Source organism: Schistocerca americana, chromosome 5 (genome assembly GCF_021461395.2).
Source record: "Schistocerca americana isolate TAMUIC-IGC-003095 chromosome 5, iqSchAmer2.1, whole genome shotgun sequence".
Classification (NCBI taxonomy): domain Eukaryota; kingdom Metazoa; phylum Arthropoda; class Insecta; order Orthoptera; family Acrididae; genus Schistocerca; species Schistocerca americana.
The window spans coordinates 335849025-335869998 of NC_060123.1; the positions used below are offsets into that span (position 1 = coordinate 335849025).

A 20974-nucleotide genomic window follows, 5' to 3' on the forward strand; every position below is an offset into this window, starting at 1 on the left:
GTTGATGAATGAGGTTTGTTTAATCCAATTAACACAATCTGCTTCTCTGAAAATAAAGCAATCACTGTCATCAAAATGTTACATGTTATATAACTAACTTTAGTGTCTTACTGCTGTAGAGCCGCTATGGAGTGGGATGGAACTGATACACCTAACCATGTTGGACTTTGTACAAACTTGCTTCTATTTTTACTTGTTTCTTCCTGTAGAAGCATTTTTCACTTGACCACAGGCAACCAAAGAACACATTAAACTTTGTCTTAAACAGTTTTAACATCCCTCCAACAGATTCTCTGCATCCCCTCTCCACCTTTCATGCCGTCAGACTTACCACGAATTCCTGATCTATAACCTGGCTCCTTTTTCCTCCCCTAAACACTTCCCAATGGACCCTGTATCTCAACAAAAACATAGGAGCGAACAGCTATTAATGACCCTAGAATTGATCCTGACATCATCATTCTCCCCAAAAGCAAGGGTTCCATCAACATGGCCATGAACTATGAACTTTTTAACTTCTCCTTTGTAAATCTTACTGTTATGCGCCATCCAAGGTGTCCAACTAGACCTCCAGCAGCTTCTTTTAGCATTAACTCCTTTATGTATATTATTTTAAGGAACCTAGGATGATGTCTTGAGCAAGTATTCCTGTCTGTCATTTTTGTCACTTCTCACAAACTATTGCCTCATTAGAAATGAATTAACCTCAGGGAATCATGTGTCACACAATTTCTAACTGGGATAGATTTTGTATTATGCCATGCCTTGGCAAAAGCTAAAAGCTCTCTCTCTGTCAACAAAGACAGCTCCTATGCTACGAAATTTTTACACAGACTACAGCTCCATCCAAATGCTTAGAAGTCACATGGGGAAACTCTGCTCCTCCCACACATGGGAGAAAGCCTTAATCCTGTGACGCAGTTATTCACTGCAGTGGTTAGCTGTTAATGGTTCTTCTTTGACATTTTTAATCAGTCCTGAGGCAGCAAATGCATGCAGGGCACAATACCAGTAATAAGTGTGCATTTTCAGCATTAGGACTGATTAAAAATGCCAGAGAAGCAACATTAACAGCTGTCCACTGCAGCGGAGTTCCGGCTGCTGTCCACCCACCCAGAGGGTCGGCGTCCCTGGATGTGGGTGAGCATCCTATGGCCTGTTTTTTGATTGGTTTTCACGGCCACCCACAAGGTGGATACACAGGGTTAAAAACTTTCCCCCTTCTACTCGTAGCCACATGATAGGAAGTTGCCAGCAGAATTATTACAGTGATTGTCACTGCACCCAGTTGCACCTCCTGCAGCCTCCATGGAAACAGTTCGTTCATCTACATCTACATCTACATTTATACTCCGCAAGCCACCCAATGGTGTGTGGCGGAGGGCACTTTACGTGCCACTGTCATTACCTCCCTTTTCTGTTCCAGTCGCGTATGGTTTGCGGGAAGAACGACTGTCTGAAAGCCTCCGTGCATGCTCGAATCTCTCTAATTTTACATTCGTGATCACCTAGGGAGGTATAAGTAGGGGGAAGAAATATATTCGATACCCCATCCAGAAACACACCCTCTCGAAACCTGGCAAGCAAGCTACACCACGATGCATAGCGCCTCTTTTGCAGAGTCTGCCACTTGAGTTTGCTAAACATCTCCGTAACGCTATCACGATTACCAAATAACCCTGTGATGAAACGCGCCGCTCTTCTTTGGATCTTCTCAATCTCCTCCGTCAACCCGATCTGGTACGGATCCCACACTGATGAGCAATACTCAAGTATAGGTCGAACGAGTGTTTTGTAAGCCACCTCCTTTGTTGATGGACTACATTTTCTAAGGACTCTCCCAATTAATTTCAACCTGGTACCCGCCCTACCAACAATTAATTTTATATGATCATTCCACTTCAAATCGTTCCGTACACATACTCCCAGATATTTTACAGAAGTAACTGCTACCAGTGTTTGTTCCGCTATCATATAATCATACAATAAAGGATCCTTCTTTCTATGTATTCGCAATACATTACATTTGTGTATGTTAAGGGTCAGTTGCCACTCCCTGCAGCAAGTGCCTATCCGCTGCAGATCTTCCTGCATTTCGCTACAATTTTCTAATGCTGCAACTTCTCTGTGTACTACAGCATTATCCGACACTATCTACTAGGTCATTTATATATATTGTGAAAAGCAATGGTCCCATAACACTCCCCTGTGGCACGCCAGAGGTTACTTTAACGTCTGTAGACATCTCTCCATTGACAACATCATGCTGTGTTCTGTTTGCTAAAAACTCTTCAATCCAGCCACACAGCTGGTCTGATATTCCGTAGGCTCTTACTTTGTTTATCAGGCGACAGTGCGGAACTGTATCGAACGCCTTCTGGAAGTCAAGGAAAATAGCATCTACCTGGGAGCCAGCATCTAATATTTTCTGGGTCTCTTGAACAAATAAAGCGAGTTGGGTCTCACACGATCGCTGTTTCCGGAATCCATGTTGATTCCTACAGAGTAGATTCTGGGTTTCCAAAAACGACATGATACGCGAGCAAAAAACATGTTCTAAAATTCTACAACAGACCGACTTCAGAGATATAGGTCTATAGTTTTGCGCATCTGCTCGACGACCCTTCTTGAAGACTGGGATTACCTGTGCTCTTTTCCAACGATTTGGAACCTTCCGTTCTTCTAGAGACTTGCGGTACACGGCTGTTAGAAGGGGGGCAAGTTCTTTCGTGTACTCTGTGTAGAATCGAATTGGTATACCGTCAGGTCCAGTGGACTTTCCTCTGTTGAGTGATTCCAGTTGCTTTTCTATTCCTTGCACACTTATTTCGATGTCAGCCATCTTTTCGTTTGTGCGAGGATTTAGAGAAGGAACTGCAGTGCGGTCTTCCTCTGTGAAACAGCTTTGGAAAAAGGTGTTTAGTATTTCAGCTTTACGCGTGTCATCCTTTGTTTCAATGCCATTAACATCCCGGAGTGTCTGGATATGCTGTTTCGAGCCACAAGGTCAGAAAAAGTTTCAGCCACAGGATGAAGTTTTCTTTAAAAATTTTGGCAATAAACAGCATTGGGACTGTGATGTCACCACACAAATATTGGATCATTCATTTTATAATGTTCAATGTTCCTCTGGGCTGCATTGGTGTAACCAGAACCAGCTGCGGTGCTAAAATGTCAGAAATTCTGCTGCAGAATTTTTGCCCACAGAGCCAGCAGGCTGCTCAGGTCTACAACAGCCTCTCTGCCCATTGGGTTGGCACCTTCCAGAGCAGCGCCAATGGAGATTAGCATCATGCCACCTGTCCTGCAGCCTGAGTCAATGACTGAGGAGGCACTGCACCTGGGCAGCCGTCACACTGCCCCTGGAGTTCTGGCTGCTGTCTGCCTGCTCACAGTGTTGGAGTCCCAGGATGTGGGTATATGCACCCCATGGCCTGTTTATCGATTGGTGTTTGTGGTCACCTGCATGGTGGATACCAGGATGCGGACAGGGGGCTGCAATCAACCACCCCTGTCTTCTCATCTGCGTCTGCATTCAGGCCTCCTCTTCCCCTCCATCCTCCCACCACTGTCACGTGACCCAGCACTAGCTAGCAACAGTGCGGAGGTTTGGTGGGCAGGGGGTGGGGGAGGGGGGGAGGGGAGGGGAGGGGAGGAGGAGGAGAGGAATGTGGTATTGTTTGAAGAGTGAGGTCTCAGGTTATAGTTGTTACATCACAGTGGCACCACAGGCTAAGGACAGTTGCTGCCAATGTGGTGTTGTCTGAAGAATGAGGTTCCAGGTTATAGTTGGTAACTCACAATGGCACCACAAGCTAAGGTCAGTCGCTGCCAGTGCTGCATCAAATGAAAAACCCCGGCATAGACATTCCCTCAAGAGTTTCCACACACTGCCGCTGGAAGAAGCATGCTTATATCGGAGCACAGAACTACTTAGCCCATTCTGCAATCATCACCTACAACAACAGCATTGTCTAACTCAGATCCAGCCGTGCCCTAACAGAACTACTACTCAGAATTGAGTATCAAATTTTAAAGTCAATTGTGCTCTAAGATGCAACTACCATTTTGTACTGCATCAAGTGATAATAGTTATAGTGTTCAGTGGCAATAACAAATACACACAGCAGAACCTCAATTAACCATCACTTTTGCGACCAGAGGGAGGCTGGAACTCTAGAAGGGTGGAACTCTAAAAAGGTCAGACAATGAGGAGAGACCGAAAAAAGTCATTAGAGAGCTCAAAACAATGTAATAAATCAAACACAAGTTTAAAAAATTACATTTCTGATAAAGAGAAAGGAAAGCAGAAAATTTGAGACACTGAATGTCTATTTTAAAATGTGATCCAAATGTTTGACAACACTCTCAAACTTATCCTTTGCTGCACAGTGGCTGATTTTTCATCTCCTTCCTTTTCTTTATCATCTGACTCCACTTGCTCAACACCATACTGCTGCAAAACTAGAGTGATGATCTGATCACACAAGTTCTGCACTGGTAACAGGAGCAGCATCACCTTCTGCTAGCCATTTCTCTACATCAGAAGGCTGGATATCATTCTTAAGAGTTTGCAAATCTGCAGTGTCTGACTCATTAGCTTCTAGAACCTCTTGCTCTTGCTTCAGACTAGGACAAACCTCCCTCCATGATTTTTCTAGAGTGGCTTTTTTAAGTTCTTCCCAAACATGAGCAACTGAATAAATTGCACATTTTTGTTGTTGAAGTTTTTCGTTGCTTCAAAAAGATCATGACTCTCTTTTGTTTGATCTAAACAAAGTGCTGACTTACTTCTTCCTGCAGCATCCTATGAAGATACATGGGTGGGTGGACGGGTTGAAGTTCAGACTCAGAGGGATGGCTTGGGGCGTTGTCTGGCAAAACAGTTGCAAGGGGTGGTAGGTTTTTGATTTCAAGTTACTGTCAGAATAAATGCATAAAAAAATTCTTTAAACAACTTACCATTTATCCAAGCACTTTTTTGAGCTTTCTGATGAACAGGAAGTGCTGACATGTTTACATTTTTGAAGGCTTTTGGTTTCTCAGATTTTATGATCATAAACTAAGGCAATTTATGATCACCACTTGCACTACTGCATGTTGCTATGGTTAATACTGCCCTTTCCTACTTGTGTGCCTGTGACTTTCTCATCCTGTAAGGCAAGGGTTTTTTCAGGGAGCATTTTACAGTTTAGCCCCTTGTAATCAATATTGTACAACTGATCAGCTATCAGTTTATTTTCTGAAACTTTCAACAAACTCCCTACCTATATCTTCATCAGCAGAAAGTTTTTCACCAGAAATAGAAACGGGTCTAATGTTGTGATTATTTTTCATCAGTCAAGCCAACCTTCACTTGCCTCCACCTTAATTAATTGGGTTTGGATGGGAATATCTTAATGAATCAAATGCAGAAATAATCCTTAGAATGTGATCTTTAATTACCAATATTCATTTTTCCACATAATCACCAACGAATTGGATACATTTCTGCCAACGATGAACAAATTTTCTGAAGCCGTCACGGAAGAAGTCGACACTTCGTTTCCGCAACCACAGTGTCACAGTTCTCTCAACGTCTTCATCAGAAGCATAATGATGTTCCATGGTTGAATGGAGAAAGGCGTCACCTTCATTCTTGTAATGCAAGAGGAGCTCGTGGTAAATTTCAAGTCTGTGCACTTTCATTTCAGGAGTCAGCATCCGGGGTGTACATCGAGCACAGATCTTCGAATAGCCAAACAAAGCAATAATGTGACCCACACGTTCTTGTGAAATGCAGATTGTACTTGCAATTTCATTCTGAGTGGTATAACAATTGTCCTGAATCAATCTGTCAACATTTTGCTTGTGAAACATGGTGGTTGCTGTCACAGGACGTCCAACTCTTTGTTTGTCACGCAGGTCAGATGTTCCCACCTCAACATCTTTAAACTTACTTGCCCAACGACACACAGTACTCGCATCAACACAATCACCATAAACTGCTTTCATTCTCCGATAAATCTCCTTTGGGGTGACACCTTCTGCTGTCAAGAATTCAAAGACTGCACGTAGCTTAAATTGCATTGACCAACCGTCTGCACAGGGTTCCATACTTTACACTGTAACAACACAACCGTTCAATGCTAAGGCTTTCCGTCGGAACCTGGCGCATACCAATTCTGCCAACTGTTGAAGAGTTACGAAGATGGAGGCATTACTTTTCAGTTAAACCTCGTAATAGGGTCCAAAATGTGTGGACCCCTTACATCTTTCCTGACAAAATCAAACCCATAAAGTGTCATCCAAGAGCTCAAGCTTTGGTTTTGGTTTTTTCAGCGATTTTCTAGTTTTTAAAGAATTTTCAGCATTTACACTTAACAAAAAAGCTTCACTATCTTTTCGGTTCTTTTTCTAGTCTTTAATGGTTATGACCCCAATACTCATTTCAGAGGTTAATTTAGAAACTGACTCACTTTTGCCATGTCTTTGCAGAACACCTAGTTTCTGTTTGATTGTGCACACAACATGTTTCTTTTTCTGATTTGCACCAATTTTTAGTCTTTCAGAGTTTCTTGCACTTCTTAATCGTAACTTAAGAAACTGTATACAACTACACCGTAACTTTAAGATTAAAAGGAATACAGTAATAAACTTCAAACCCATAGATAAAATATGGTTGGACACTCAGCCAGATAATCCAAGGAGTCAGTTAATCACAGATCTGATACTCGAGGTTCTACTGTAATCACATCCCTGTGGACATGGACTGTCTTCAAGGTAAGTATTTTAGACTGTTCAAATTTTAATAAAGTGATCTAATACTTCGTGTGTGGGTCTTTTTTTTTTAAAGTATCTACTTGACCTCCTCCATAAGTATATCTAGACTTGCTACGATACATTAAAATTTTCTTATCCTGAGATGAAGTGTATACGGAAAACGTTACAGATGCTAAGTTTTCTAGAGTCTGCACATCATTTACATTAGTTTTTGAGGATACATTTCCAAAAGTAATCACTTCTGCAGCAGCAGCTAAGGAAAATGAAAGGGTAATGGTCAGTATTAGAAAGTCCTCCCAGACACTTAAATCTGTCAGTTCTTTACAATTCGCTAAACTAATCTACAGTTCCTAGATTATTATCACAGGTATAAAAAAAATACAGGAGAGTACTGCTTGAAGCAAAGAAACCATTCAATTACAAAATAACATATAATGCAGAAAATAAAATCAAAGTAGTATTGGAGGTCATAAAACATAAATCTGGAAAAGGCAGACTCAAGTATAACAACACATAAATCAAAGAATTCGCAAAGTACTGAAAACTACAAGCCATTTTCATTGCTGTATTCATTCTCATAAATAACTGAGTCAATCAAGAAAGATAGACTAATGAATTACATGAATAAATACAAGATTTTTTAATGAAGTACAGTTTGGTTTCCGAAGTGGGAGAAGTACAATATCAGCCATTACAAGGTTCACAAAGAGAGCTCTTGACAAATAATGACTGTTACACACAAATTCTCAGACTTGTTCAATGCTTTTGACACTGGTAACCATAAAATGCTACTAAACATATTGAAAGCACTACATGTATGATGAAAAGTGAAAGAATGGTTCCAGTCTTACCTGCAAAACAGGGTGCAAGAGATAGAGATAGTCCACACATTGGCTGATGATAACTTTTTAGTAAAACAATCTATATCATTAACACAAAAGAATGTGTGTGTGTGTGTGTGTGTGTGTGTGTGTGTGTGTGTGTGTGTGTGTGTGTGTGTGTGTGTGCGTGCGCGCGCGCTCTTGTTTGTTCTGTGTCTTAATATGTTTGCTACTCCTTTACGCTAAAATGGCTAGATGCATTTGGGTGAAATTCGGAATGAAGATAGCTTATACTGCGAATTAATACATAAGCTACTTTATATATACCTACCTATCAAGGGGGTGGAGGTGGGGGTGAAAAAGAAGCGTAGCCCATGACGCCCATACTTCATTCATCCAGTATTTGAGAGTACTGAATTAATGAAGACTGGGGTATCCTAGTCTTCTGTTGATCTGTACAGGTCTACTGAAGGATGGGATACTAGTGCTAGTGAAAGAACAAAAAAAAAGTGACAAACATAACATTGGCACAGAACACCATAGTTGACTTGGGGTCAACTGAGGGATGGGATACAATTTGTTGGCTCTGACCACTGACATCGTATTTTAGTCATAGATATTAGTTTATTTATTTTTGAGCCATAGATAGTAACTCAGTTATCTTCTGTGGTGAAGCATCATAATTGTAAATAAAAATAAATGAATGTGTTATTACGAGATATACATTGTGTATGCTTTTTGTTGCTTTTGGTACTTAGAAATTATTTGTGTACAAATTTTGAATTATACTTTTGTCTCATAGTGAGTCGTTCCACTTGCAGTTTCCTCTGCAATTGATTTGTATCCTGTAGTATGTAGGTCAATTGAAGAACAGGATACTAGTACTAGGGAAAGCAAAAAAAGTGACTTATGTAACACTGGTATCTTGTACCTCAGGTGAACTACGAAGGTTGTACCCTATTCTTCAGCTGACCTATACAAATCAGCTAACTAGAGTAAAGAACACAAATTTTATGTTTGTTGCTTCTTTTGCCTTAACTAGTACCAGTATTCTATTCTGTAGTTGACCTAAGTAGGTCTGCAGTAGATGATACAAATTTCACACTTCTTGCCTTCTTTCACCTTTGCTGGTACTAGTATCTTATTCTTAAGCATAGGATACAAATTTTACATTTGTTTCATTTTTTGCCTGTGGTAATACTAGTATCCTATATAGGTCGACTGAAGTACAGAATACAAATTTTATGTTTGTTGGCGTTTTTTGCATTTGCTAGTACTAGTATACTGTTCTTCAGTTGAAACTACTCGCAGTGAAGGTGGAAAAACTGACATAAGTAAAATTTGTATCCTGTACTTCACTTGACGTATATAGGTCAACTGAATTACAGCATACAACCTATATATGACAACTGAGGTATTCCATGCCAATGTTATATATGTTACTTTTTCCTTGCTTTCGCTAGCATTAGTATCCTATCTTTCAATAGACCTGTACCAATCAACAGAAGAATAGGATAATAGGACTTTCTACTGTGAAAAAAACAATATATGAAACATTACGTTCGAAATATGGATATACGTCGTATATATCGAAGATCTGTTTTCTCTGTGCTACATTCCATTGTTTATCAACATTCGTCTATGTCTTTGGAAAGCACCATCTGTGGTAACTTGTGACATCATTTTTCAAAGCCGACAGATTGTATCTCATTTGCTGTTCATGCAGCAAAACTGACACAGGAAGCAAACCATATTAATTCATTACTTCTTTACTACTAATAGTATTTGTGACTCATTTTGCAGACAATATTCACATATATCACTAAATGTACCAGCAAAATTGTATCATCATTTGACACATAGTTAAGGAGATACATCATAAACACTTGTATGCATGAAAAACTGCCACATCATGTATGATGCTTTAATTTATTATTTATTTACTAGTAACTTCACTCACAACACATTTGGCAGAAAGTGTCCACATATACTGCTGAATGTAACTACAAAATACATCATGTATGACACATAGTTCAGGAGATACGACATAATAAATATTGATCTGGGTGAAAATAAAACTACAGGCTAAATCCACTAAAGATACAGGTGAAATATGTGTAAAAATACTTGTAAATTACATTAAATATAAGTGAAATATTCTTGACATTTTTGTATGCACACAAAGCCACTGGGAAAAGCTCATCCTAAACCCCTGCAACAGTTTCAACCAAATTTGGTAAACATTTTAGTTACAACCTGGAAAGAAATACTGTGGGTAGCCACCGGCCATCAGTTGGGGTGGGGATGACAACATGGAAAGAGAAGGGGGGGGGGAGGAGATGGACATAGACAGGAGGGGGGGAGGGGGGAGGAGACGGACGGAAAGAAAGCAGATGAAACCCTTAACAATGTTTCAGATTGAGCAGTATGAAGTAGGCTAACACTGGACATAATGAAAAAGAACAGTGTGCACTGCAGCATAAAAATGGAAAACAACCCTGCCACATTAAGCACAGATGATAAATCTATATATCATGTAATGGTTGACTACCAATTGTCAGTTAACATGAGATGAACACACAAAGAAACTGACAAAAAGAATGGCATCACCATGTTATGCTCTTAGTGCCCTGATATTAGTTTGTAACAGCTAATGTGTTGTGATGACATACTATTCCTATATCCTGGGTATCAAAGTCATGAAACATGGACACTATTAAACTGCAGAAAAGGGTCATAAGAAATAACTATAGAATCAGTAACCTCACTGCAAACAATTATTTAAAAAACTGAGCACAGCCTGTTGGCATATCAGGGAAAACATTACTAACTACTTCTCTAATGGCTCTATACACAATCATGGAACAAGAGCCAGTCTGGACTTACATTTATCGAGGAACAGAAAATTTGAAATAGCATTTTCTAAGCAGATGAAAAATATTACTTCTGTTTAAAAAGGCAGCTAAAAGATTCTTCATAAGCAATGCATACCGCACAATTATTGATTACTTGGAGGACTTAGACTAGTAATTAAAGATGAAAGAGGATAACTACGACACACTGTTGCATTTTAATGCATGATTCTAGTTTATTGCTTTTAGAAGAAAGCCATGTCTCAAGATGTAAAGTGCATCATAGTAATGTCTTGTTATTCGCCGGAGTTAAATATCTCACTCATCATAGGGGGAACTGACTCAGTGTTTCAGGTGGACAGAGGGAAGTGCAGGAAGTCATACATGGCACGTGTAATTCAGTGTTTGTGACCCTATCAGTGTTTGTGGCCCTAGAGTCAATTCCTGAACAGACTGGAGTTAGGGCAAAAAGCATAGCAGTACCTCCATGGCCCAGAAGTCATCAGCACGTGTTCCTAGCACGTACAGCGATAAAGAGGAAAATTATGCTTTATATCATAAGTTATCTGAAGGAAACTGTGTGCAAATCAAAGAACATTGTATAATAGGTACCAACTGAAGTAGGCATTGTAGCTTTTGAGACACTGACCTCATATCCAGGATGATGGAGTCCACTTTCTCCGGCTATGCTGACATAGACTTTCTTTTTGTTTCCCTAAATCACTTCTGGTAAATACAGGAATGGTTCCTCTGGTAATTTTGAAAGTGCACTGGAGGGTATGGAACGCAAAGTTGACTCCTAAGTGGCACTGCTACATCTGCAAGTGCTTGTAGAGCTGCGCTGTCCTCGTGCTGTAGGGCTACACCCATCCCGATGGGCAATTAGTGCTCAAGGTCACACTACAAAACTTACCGCACCAAGGCTCTGCCTTCAGTGGTGTATTTGACTGCACTCATATTGCTAGCTGTCACGCATTACTGTTCTTGTTTTTCCACTTTGCTAATCTTGGCCACTCCTTTTGGATTACTTGCTGCACTTCTTTGTTTCTCACACCATCTTCAACTGTTCACTCTTCACTGTTGTCCTCTGTTCACACTCGGTGATCCACTGGAGACAACCAACAACAAGTCAGCCAGCCTCTGTGTGTTCTTTGAGTCATTCCTGACTTTGTCAAATTCTGGTCACAATAACTGATGACAAGGTAAAAGGTTAGCAGAATCCTATGGACACAAAGCTCATGCAACTCTTGCAGCAGCAGTTACAAGAGCTATTTCCATAACAGCAACAACACCAACAGCTGCAAATTGAGTTGCTTCATCAAGAAATTCCAATTTTGAAAGCGGGATGAAGGCACCCACAGTATTTGTTTCCCAGGTAGAGTGTCACCGTGTCACCCACCCATGTTTCCTCTTTTTAATGATGCCAAGGAGGATTGTGACATGCACTTAGAGTGGCTTACTGCCTTTCAGATCTCTGATCTTTCTTGGGCTTCCCCAGAGATGTTTTTCTTGCTGTAGAAAATGGCTCATTTGTTACTACACTCACATTCAAGGAGATGTGTATTTTGCTTGCAAACTATTATTCGGAACAATTCCATGTGGTCGCATTGCGACTCAAATTTCATCACTATCACAAGCAACTTGGTCAGTCGTATCACTCCTGGGTGACCTATTTACAAGGACTGAGTCACTGAATTGAATTCACTTGTGGAAAACCAAGCATGCAAACCTCATGTAAACACCCTTTAATTCGAGAGATAGTGGTCCAACTGGCTTCCAATCCAGAAGTACGTACAGCAGCTCTCAAGCTGGACAACTCCTCCCTGGACAATATTCTGCAATGTGCAAAGACTTTCAAATTAAGCAGGTGACAAATGAACGTCTCTTGACTTGACTACAAGTAGTACAAGTAGCAGCAGTCCAGATGCTGCACTGCAGGAAAACTCATAAAACATTTCCCAGAAGGCAGTATCATGATTCATTTATTTCTGATTTGTTGATGGTCTCTGAACAACTAGTCACACACCGTCATGTGAGCAAAGTGGTCTTCCATCGTGATGATATTGCTTCAAAACACAACACGTACGCGGATTGTTGTGATTGCTGGGCACAGTGCACCCACAAGCATCTCCAAACTGTCTACCACAAACCGTCAATGGCAGCTGAACCTACTCCATGCATGTATTAAGGGACAGAGTGTGAAATTCAGGCAGTTGTTCCCCAGGGTGATCCTTTTGCTAACAAGTTATTTATCAACTTTACTATTGTGAACAAAGATGGCTGTTTCCACATGGACATGTGAGCAACCATTTCTGTAGTGAACCTCCAAAAGTATGCTCATCTTGGTTCCCCAGAACTGACGCCACCCTCCTGTATGTTGGTAGGAAATGGTGACAGGTCCAGTCCACTTTGGGCTCAATCACATTACCTACAAAAAGGTCACAAGACTGATAACTTTGTTTCTTGTCAATAATCACTCAGCTGGAAACACTCTCGGCCTGAATGCCTTCTCGTTGCTTGAATTCTGCGTTAATGACAAGGTTCAGCTCACCTCTACTACTTTTCCCTTCCAGGATCTTGGCGACCTTCTTGATGCTTTTGCACTTGTATTGAAACCTGGCCTCAAGTGTGCCACAGATTTCCAGGCTCACATTTATTTGGATCCAGAGCTTCTGCCAGAGGCAGCCCATTCCAGTCTCTTCATGCATGGCAGTTAAGTGGGAAATTAATTGCCTCCACAAGGCTAGGGTGGCTGAACCTGTTAAAACTAGCGCTTTGGCCACAACCATGGCTGAATATAAAGCAATCACACTAGTAGTTTTTGAACACAGGCTGATAACAAATCAGACGACAGTTTATGATTTTAAGAAATTATGACCCTATAAGTAACTACTACATAACACTGGAAAAGGAGTGGTATATATTATAGTTACATTATGTATAATCTCAGGATTTATCACACGTTACAAAATACTCTGTGTAATTTAGTTCCAAATTGGGTAGAAATTTCATACACAGGGAAGCAATGCTGTGTAGCCCACTAGACATATACTGATCACAGTGCGAGGATTTGAAAGCATTCTTTGAGAAATTTATGTTTATTGTTTCTGAACTTGCAAATATATATCAGACACACAGTCAGGAAAAGTTAGGTTCAAATCCCAAGGCCTAAACACAAACAACCATCCAGATAGACTTATTGGTTTTGCATGGTTTTTAATGGCTTAACATACATATAGCAATGGCCTTCTGTAAAGGAATAAGAGCCTATCCAGATTTAGGTTTTCCATTGTTTCTAATAGCTTAAGGCAAATACCGGGATGATCATCTGAACATGACACATGGCTTATTTCTCTCCCCATCCTTACGTAATCCGAGCTTGTGCTCTCACTGTCAATGGGAGACAAAACCTTCATTTCCTTCCTTACCATTACATTTCCAAAAACTAACATTTGTCAAACATTGACAACGTTACTGGTAACAAAAGTTTTCCAAACTGTACTGAGAATTGTTCGAATGGAAACAATGATATTTCAGCATCTACACCTATACTCTGCAAACCAATGTGAAATGCACAGCAGTTGATACTTTCCATTGTACCAGTCATTAGGGCATTCCTCCCATTCAATTCACATGTGAAGCGTTGGAAGCATGATTGTTTAAAAGGTTCTGTGCATCCTGTCTTCCTGATTCCTTTGGGATCCATCATTTACAGTTAGTTGCAGTAAATTTCTAAGTAGGCTTTCGTGGGATGGTTTGCATCTACCTACAAATATCTGCTAGTTCAAATATTTCAGCACCTTCATGACACTCTCGCACAATTCAAACAAACCTATGACCATTTGTTCTGCACTTCTCTGTGAAATCCAACATCTCCTGCTAGTCCTATTCAGTACAGGTTCCACACCCTCAAGCAATATTCTAGGATGTGTTGCGCAAGTGTTTTGTATGCAATATCGTTTGTAGACTCGTTGTATATCACCAGTATTCTACCAATGAAATGCAGTCTGCCACTTGCTTTACTTACGACCAAGACAAAGTCATCATTCCATTTCATATGCCTACAAATTGTTACATTCAGGTATTTCTATGAATTAACCGATTTCAAGTGTCACTCTTCGATATATTAGTCCTCGAGTTACGCTAAATATCAGTCTGTGTCCACAACGAAGATCTCTCAGGGGGTCCAATATCAAACTCTTGCCTTCGTGTATCTAACGCACATATATCTTTTTGTTTATGGGGTCTTCCATCTTGTGAAACACAACAAGAATTGAAACCTATTACTCATTTTAAACTTGTTTACTATTCGACACGATCTTATTCCAACCGGGTTGACTACCGGTTTCAAGTACATATGGAGCTATTCCCATTACTACATAAGGAGTAGAAGCGTAAAGTACCTAAACAACATACATCATGCGGCGTCAAACAACATTAGATTTGTAAATGGTAAACAAAGGAGATTATATTTTCGGCCGATTAATTAGCATTTGCGGCAAGCAAATAAGTATGATATTACTATTACTCACATTTTCTTCTTCTTTGTAACTGGCACTAACTACATCGAGAATAAGCAAAAGAAATTATACGAGTGTTATAGATCTATATTTAATTAAATTAAACAATTATCACAACACATTGCTTTCCGTAGCTTAACTGTACACAAGTCACAGATGTATAGCCTAAACACAAACAATTCATCTATCATGTCTTTGGCTTATAAACAAGTGACATTCACTTTGGTCTCTTGACATTAATAACAATGCTACGTGGAAGCTACAGTTCGCGATTTCTGCACACGTCACGAGGAAAAACAGACGAAAGAAAGAATTTCATACTACAGGTTAAATTATTCTACGTTGGAAATTGTGAGGAGCAGCTAAAAGTAGTTGACGATACATTTTATGTAGTTGCAGATATAAAGATGTAGTGTTTCAGTGTCAGCTGGACGAAGATAATCATATCTTCTGGTGGTAGTTTGGTTGGACAGCTTTGAAATTGGAAACATCAAACATTTAGGATGTCAGATAGGAGTAAGGCGGAGAAATTAGCGCTAGCGCGGAGGAAGGTAATATGTTCAAACAATCTAACGTTTGTTCAGGGGTAATTTCGATCGTCATATCTTTTTTTAGTGCAACAGTAGTTATTTGCCGTTTCCCAATTGTTGTGACACGTCAGTTGTGTTCCTTGGCGATTAATTAATATATATTTCCGTTCGAACAGCTGAAGGAATACCAGAGAAAAGAAAAAGACACAACACTGAGCGGTACAAGATCCGCTCCGAGAAGAGAAACAACGAAACATTTTTCTAATGATGATGCTGCGAAGAAAACCACGAAAGAGAGTTTTGTATTCGACTCCGGGCCGTCTCCGGTCCAGCAAGAGGTTCGTAACCACGGTGTAAGGCATGGGCATTTTTTTCCACTGACTTCACGCTTACACTTACTTGGTGCGAAGTGTTAATGAATAGGAATACGGATCGGTCTGCTACCGTTTCTAAAACTTTTAAGGGCCTTCAATGCCCTTGTAAGAAAAGTGGATTTGGTTTCTAGTTTATCCTCCAAAACGATGTTACTAAAAATCGTTTATTGTAATTTAGTTACCTGTTGCTGAATACAAATTTTGCATGTGTTGTCACATCGCGCTTTTACACATAAGCCATTAAATGTGGATTTTCTCACCTACCTTTCATTTCAGATCATGAAGGTGCTTATGTGTGAGCTTTTCTTTTAGTCACTGTGTATGGTTTTACAATTGTATTAGCCTACATCTGCGTTCATACTCTGCAAATCAGTGTGAAGTTTGTGGCAGGGGTTGCTTCCCATTGTACCATGTTACTAGGGTTTCTTTTAGTACAGAAACTTTATTGTGAGCAGACCTGTTACTGTTATTCAGAACAAATGTTTAGCACTCTTCAATCTTCAACATACATTTTCAATCACCACATACTAAAGTTGAAGACTGCTAATGGCAATTGCACCATTACAAATCCACATTGAAGGCTATTCTCCTGAAACTCCTTCCACTCACTGTGACAGTAACATTATAGTACACTTATAATACGTTATTGGTTTGTGATCTATCTCTGCACCCAGTCTGCAGGCTACTGTGAAGTGGGGTCGACAGAAGCGTCCGATCCCATGCGTCGGCTTTGACCCGTGACGTAAGGGTGTTGTCGTGTGTGACGTCATGACGGCACGGAGTTTGGTTTAAGTGTGGCTGTCTCCAGTTCTGTTTTATCTTATTTTATTTTATTTACTTTTCTGATCTGTTCGTTCTATCTCGTGAGATTTTTTTTTTTTAATTTAAAAACACTTATTACTTATTTTAATTATGTTTCCTCGAATTTCTGTTTTAGTTTATTATATTTATCTTTGTGATCTGTTCGTTCTATCCCGTGAGATTTTTTTTTTAAAAAAGACAAAAAACGCTAATCAGCTACTGAAGCATCTTTATCTTCTATGGGTTGCAGGTGTTACGACCCCTGGGGAGGTGGTGGGTATTCATGCATGGCTGTCTTCACTTACATGTTGTAGCTACGCAAGGCGTCTAAATTTGTTTATATTTAGTTTGCCCCCCACCCAAAACACCCCATTTCCCGCGCTTGTCCCGTTAGTGTCATTACGCTTCTTGTGGGAAGTGTGTGTGTGTTTGTTTTTGTTTCCGCCATATTTGTGACGTCATGGGTCAAAGCAGACGTGTGGGATCGGACGCTTCCGTATTTCCGTGAAGTGCATGGTTGAAGGGAGACCTATTTCCCAGTGTATAAGTTATTAGAGCTTCTTCCCACTCCATTCAAATATGGCGTGCAGTAAGAATGACCGCATAATCTTCTCTGTGTACACAGTAATTAATCCAAACCTGCTCTCATGATCCCAACAGGACCAATATGTAGAATTTTTCAGTTCATTCCCAGAATCAGCATTTAAAGCGAGTTCTTGAAACTTGTAGGTGTCTGTCTTCAAGATTCTGCCAGTTCAGTTTCCTCACCATCTCTGTGACACTCTCCTACATCTACATCTAGACTCTGTGAACCACTATGAAGTGCATTGCAGAGAGTATGTCTCACTGTACCAGTTATTACCTGGGGCATTTTCCTGTCCCATTAACATATAGAGTACAGGAAGAATTATTGTTAAATGCCTATGAGTGCTGTAATTAATTATGTCCTCGCAATCCCTAGGAGAGTGATATGAAGGGGGTTCTCGTATATTCCTAGAATCATCATGTATAGCTGGTTCTTGAAAATCTGGTAGCAGACTTCGGAAAAGTTTCTATGTACGTTAAAAAGTCTACCTGTTCAGTTCTTTCAACATTTGTTACATGTCATGTCTCACAGGCTAAACAACCCTGTGACCATTCTGCTGCCGTCTTGTGTAAATGTTCAATATCCCTAGCTAATCCTCATTGGAAGTATCCCACACACTTCAACAATATTCAAGATTGGTTACACAAGTGATCTGTTCAAGCAATCTCCTTTGTAGATGGATTGTATTTCCCTAATAATCTACCAATAAATCGAGGTCTGCCACCTGCTTTACCAATTACCAATGATTGAGCGTATGTGATCATTCCATTTAACATGTCCCCACTAAGTGTTCAACCCAGGTATTTGTTTACCGATTCCAATGGTGACTCATTGATATTATGTTCATAGGATAGTATGTTTTTTTCATTCTGTAAAGTACCCAGTTTTACGTTTCTGAGCATTTAAAGCAAGTGTCAAATCTTGAAATATTGTCATGATCTGACAGCTTCATTCAGACTACATAGTAGGTAAATATCCCATTTGCAAAAAGTCTGAGGGTACTACTAATATTGTGTGTAAGGTCATTAACATACAACATGAACAGCAATGGGCCTAACGCACTTCCCTGTGGATACACTTGACATGGAAGCGTCAGGTTCCACCCGTCTGCTTTGACCCATGACATCACAAATATGGCGGAAATGACCATCCACGACGATTCCAATATGACGCCTATGACGTCATTACGTAAACATGACAACAAACACGAAAATACATCGAAAAACCAACACACACATCTTCCACAAAAAACCTAATCAAACTAACGGGACAAGTGTGGGAAATTGGGGTTTTTGGGTGGGGACAAACTAAATATAAACACATGCCACTACATCAAACGACAAAAAACACTAAAATAAAAAGACCCCACAACCTTCCCAAAGTCCACTACACACAAAATCTGCTGGAATCGATCACTTCTCTTGACCTATATAGGTCAACAGAAACAACCGATACAACACTATAAATCTCAAAAATTTGCCCACAACCACACTTAATCTTACCGCAAAAAAACACCTAGAAAATCGAAATTGAATTCGAACACTTCTCTTGACCTATATAGATCAACATCAACTACTGATACCACACTATAAATCTCAAAACTTTCACCACCACCACCACACTTAATCCTACCACAAAAGAACACCTAGAAAATCAAAATTGCAATAAAACACTTCCCTTGACCTGTTATCCCTACGAATCTCCACATATAGCCGTCCCTGGTCAGAGACGCCAGAACTTTAGTAAGCGTCATTTCTTCACGATACACTGAACACTTCACGACTTCAGCCAGCAGGCCGAATACCTGAAGAAATTTTATTAGAGACAACGCACTGTCCCCCATCATCGCTGTCAACCAAAAACTGTTGATCTTGTCAGTCATAACCATACCTACCAAAGACATAAACAAAGCAATTTACCAAAATTCACACACGATGAACAGAAAAAAAATTACAGTAATGTCGTCATAACAAAACCAAAATCGTTAACTCACTGAAAAATATTCTGCTGAAAGCACAGTCACCACCGATACCACACATGTGCAATGCTATCACGCAAGTGAACCCCACACACCACATAACACACTACCCATAAACACACCACCAGAGAGAACCACCAATTGCAACAATATGCCACCTATAATCATGCCACACACGCAAACTAAACCAAAAACTTCACCTAACACACAACACATAAACACACCTCCAGAGAGCACCAACAATGACACACACAAACACGCCACTCTCACAAACTAAACTCCGCGCTGTCATGACGTCACACACCACAACAGCCTTACGTCATGGGTCAAAGCAGACGGGTGGGATCAGACGCTTCCATTGACCCCTTGACGTTACTTCATCTGTTGATGACTCTCCATTCAAAATTATGTACTCTGTCCTCCCTACCAATAAATCCTCAGTGTAGTCACAAAATTCATCTAATACCCCATATGATTGTACTTTTAATAATAAACTTAGATGTGGTACTGAGCCAATCACTTTTGGGAAATCAAGAAGGATTGAAACTTCCAGGACACGGAAGGAGCCTGTAAATATGTACCCTGTAGAACAGTTCATAATGGGAGGGAACCTTCATGGTATAGAGTCATTGTAAAGAAACTTCTAAATAAACAGAGATTACTGTAAGCTATAATAAGCGTAGAACAAAGGGAAGGGCTGTAAATAGATATATGCTGAATGAAATGCGTTTGGTTGTGAAGAGAACAATGTGTGATGTCTTCGATGACTGCCGTAGCAGAATATTGTCAAATGATACTTCACAAAACCCAAAGAAAGTATAGTTGTATGTAAAGGCTGTTAGTGCCACCAACAGTTGTGTCCAATTCCCAGTGAATGAGACAGAAACTGAAAGCTTAACTCTGTTTTCAAATTTTCATTTACAGTGGACCGTCGAGGTGAATTGCCCAATTTAATCCTCATACCACTGAAAAGGTGAATGAAATAAGTATTAATAACTTCATGCAAAATTGTGATACCGCTACTGCTAGGTTGCAGAGGTAATGGGAAAACAAGACAGTCGACACAAAGTGTCCCGAGCCAAGCCAGTATATTCAAACACTGAGTCTCGAAGAGTATTCTTGGTCATAATTGAGCAATCGTTGCCCATTTCCAGCTAGTGAACTCTTATTGGCTGGCAATGTGTTAAGTGACGCAATAGCCAGCACAGTCGCTACACCACATGAACACATGTAAAATGAGCTCATCTACTGGATTTGTGGAGAGGGGGAGTGACCCCTCAGTGACTAGAGTGCAGGTAGGGGTAAAAGCATTTTGTGAAGTGCTGAAAATATACTTTCCATGCAGATGATGTGCTATGACAGATGTCACATGGAAATAGAACAAGGGTTTTGTGATAGCACATTTTAAAGACTCATGTTCCAATCTGACATGATATAGTTACAACAACTATATACACTACTTGTGTATATACTTTTCACCACACACACCCAATGCACTGTAGATCATAAAGATTGGGAGCAGTGGCAGAGGGCATGAAACAAAACTGTAGCACCTGAGCTTTCTTTCAAATTTACATTTTACACAGTGTACAGAAATTCACTGAGCCAATTTCTAGTAAGCTTGTAATATCAGCTTGAGAAGTAAACTCATTTTTTTAAGTGTCCTCTCATCAAGCCTAAAATAACACTTTAATGGTGGTGAGCACATGAAAGTGCGGCTCGTAAGAAAAGCATTAAATAGTAACAGCAA

At 40.0% G+C, this 20974-nt stretch overlaps 2 protein-coding genes across 2 annotated transcripts in view; one reads left to right on the forward strand and one right to left on the reverse strand.

Annotated features, from left to right (window-relative positions):
- Positions 1-15132, reverse strand: part of LOC124615332 (N-terminal Xaa-Pro-Lys N-methyltransferase 1) — a 90967-nt gene extending 75835 nt beyond the window's left edge. Inside the window, exon 1 of the mRNA XM_047143131.1 lies at positions 14968-15132. Coding sequence (XP_046999087.1) covers positions 14968-14969 — 2 coding nt within the window. The 5' untranslated portion in view covers positions 14970-15132. The remainder of the gene's footprint in view (positions 1-14967) is intronic.
- Positions 15133-15176: 44 nt separating this feature from the next.
- LOC124615331 (golgin subfamily A member 2-like) overlaps positions 15177-20974 on the forward strand; it is a 120609-nt gene continuing 114811 nt past the window's right edge. The window contains exons 1-2 of the mRNA XM_047143130.1: positions 15177-15506; positions 15662-15823. Coding sequence (XP_046999086.1) covers positions 15459-15506; positions 15662-15823 — 210 coding nt within the window. The 5' untranslated portion in view covers positions 15177-15458. The remainder of the gene's footprint in view (positions 15507-15661; positions 15824-20974) is intronic.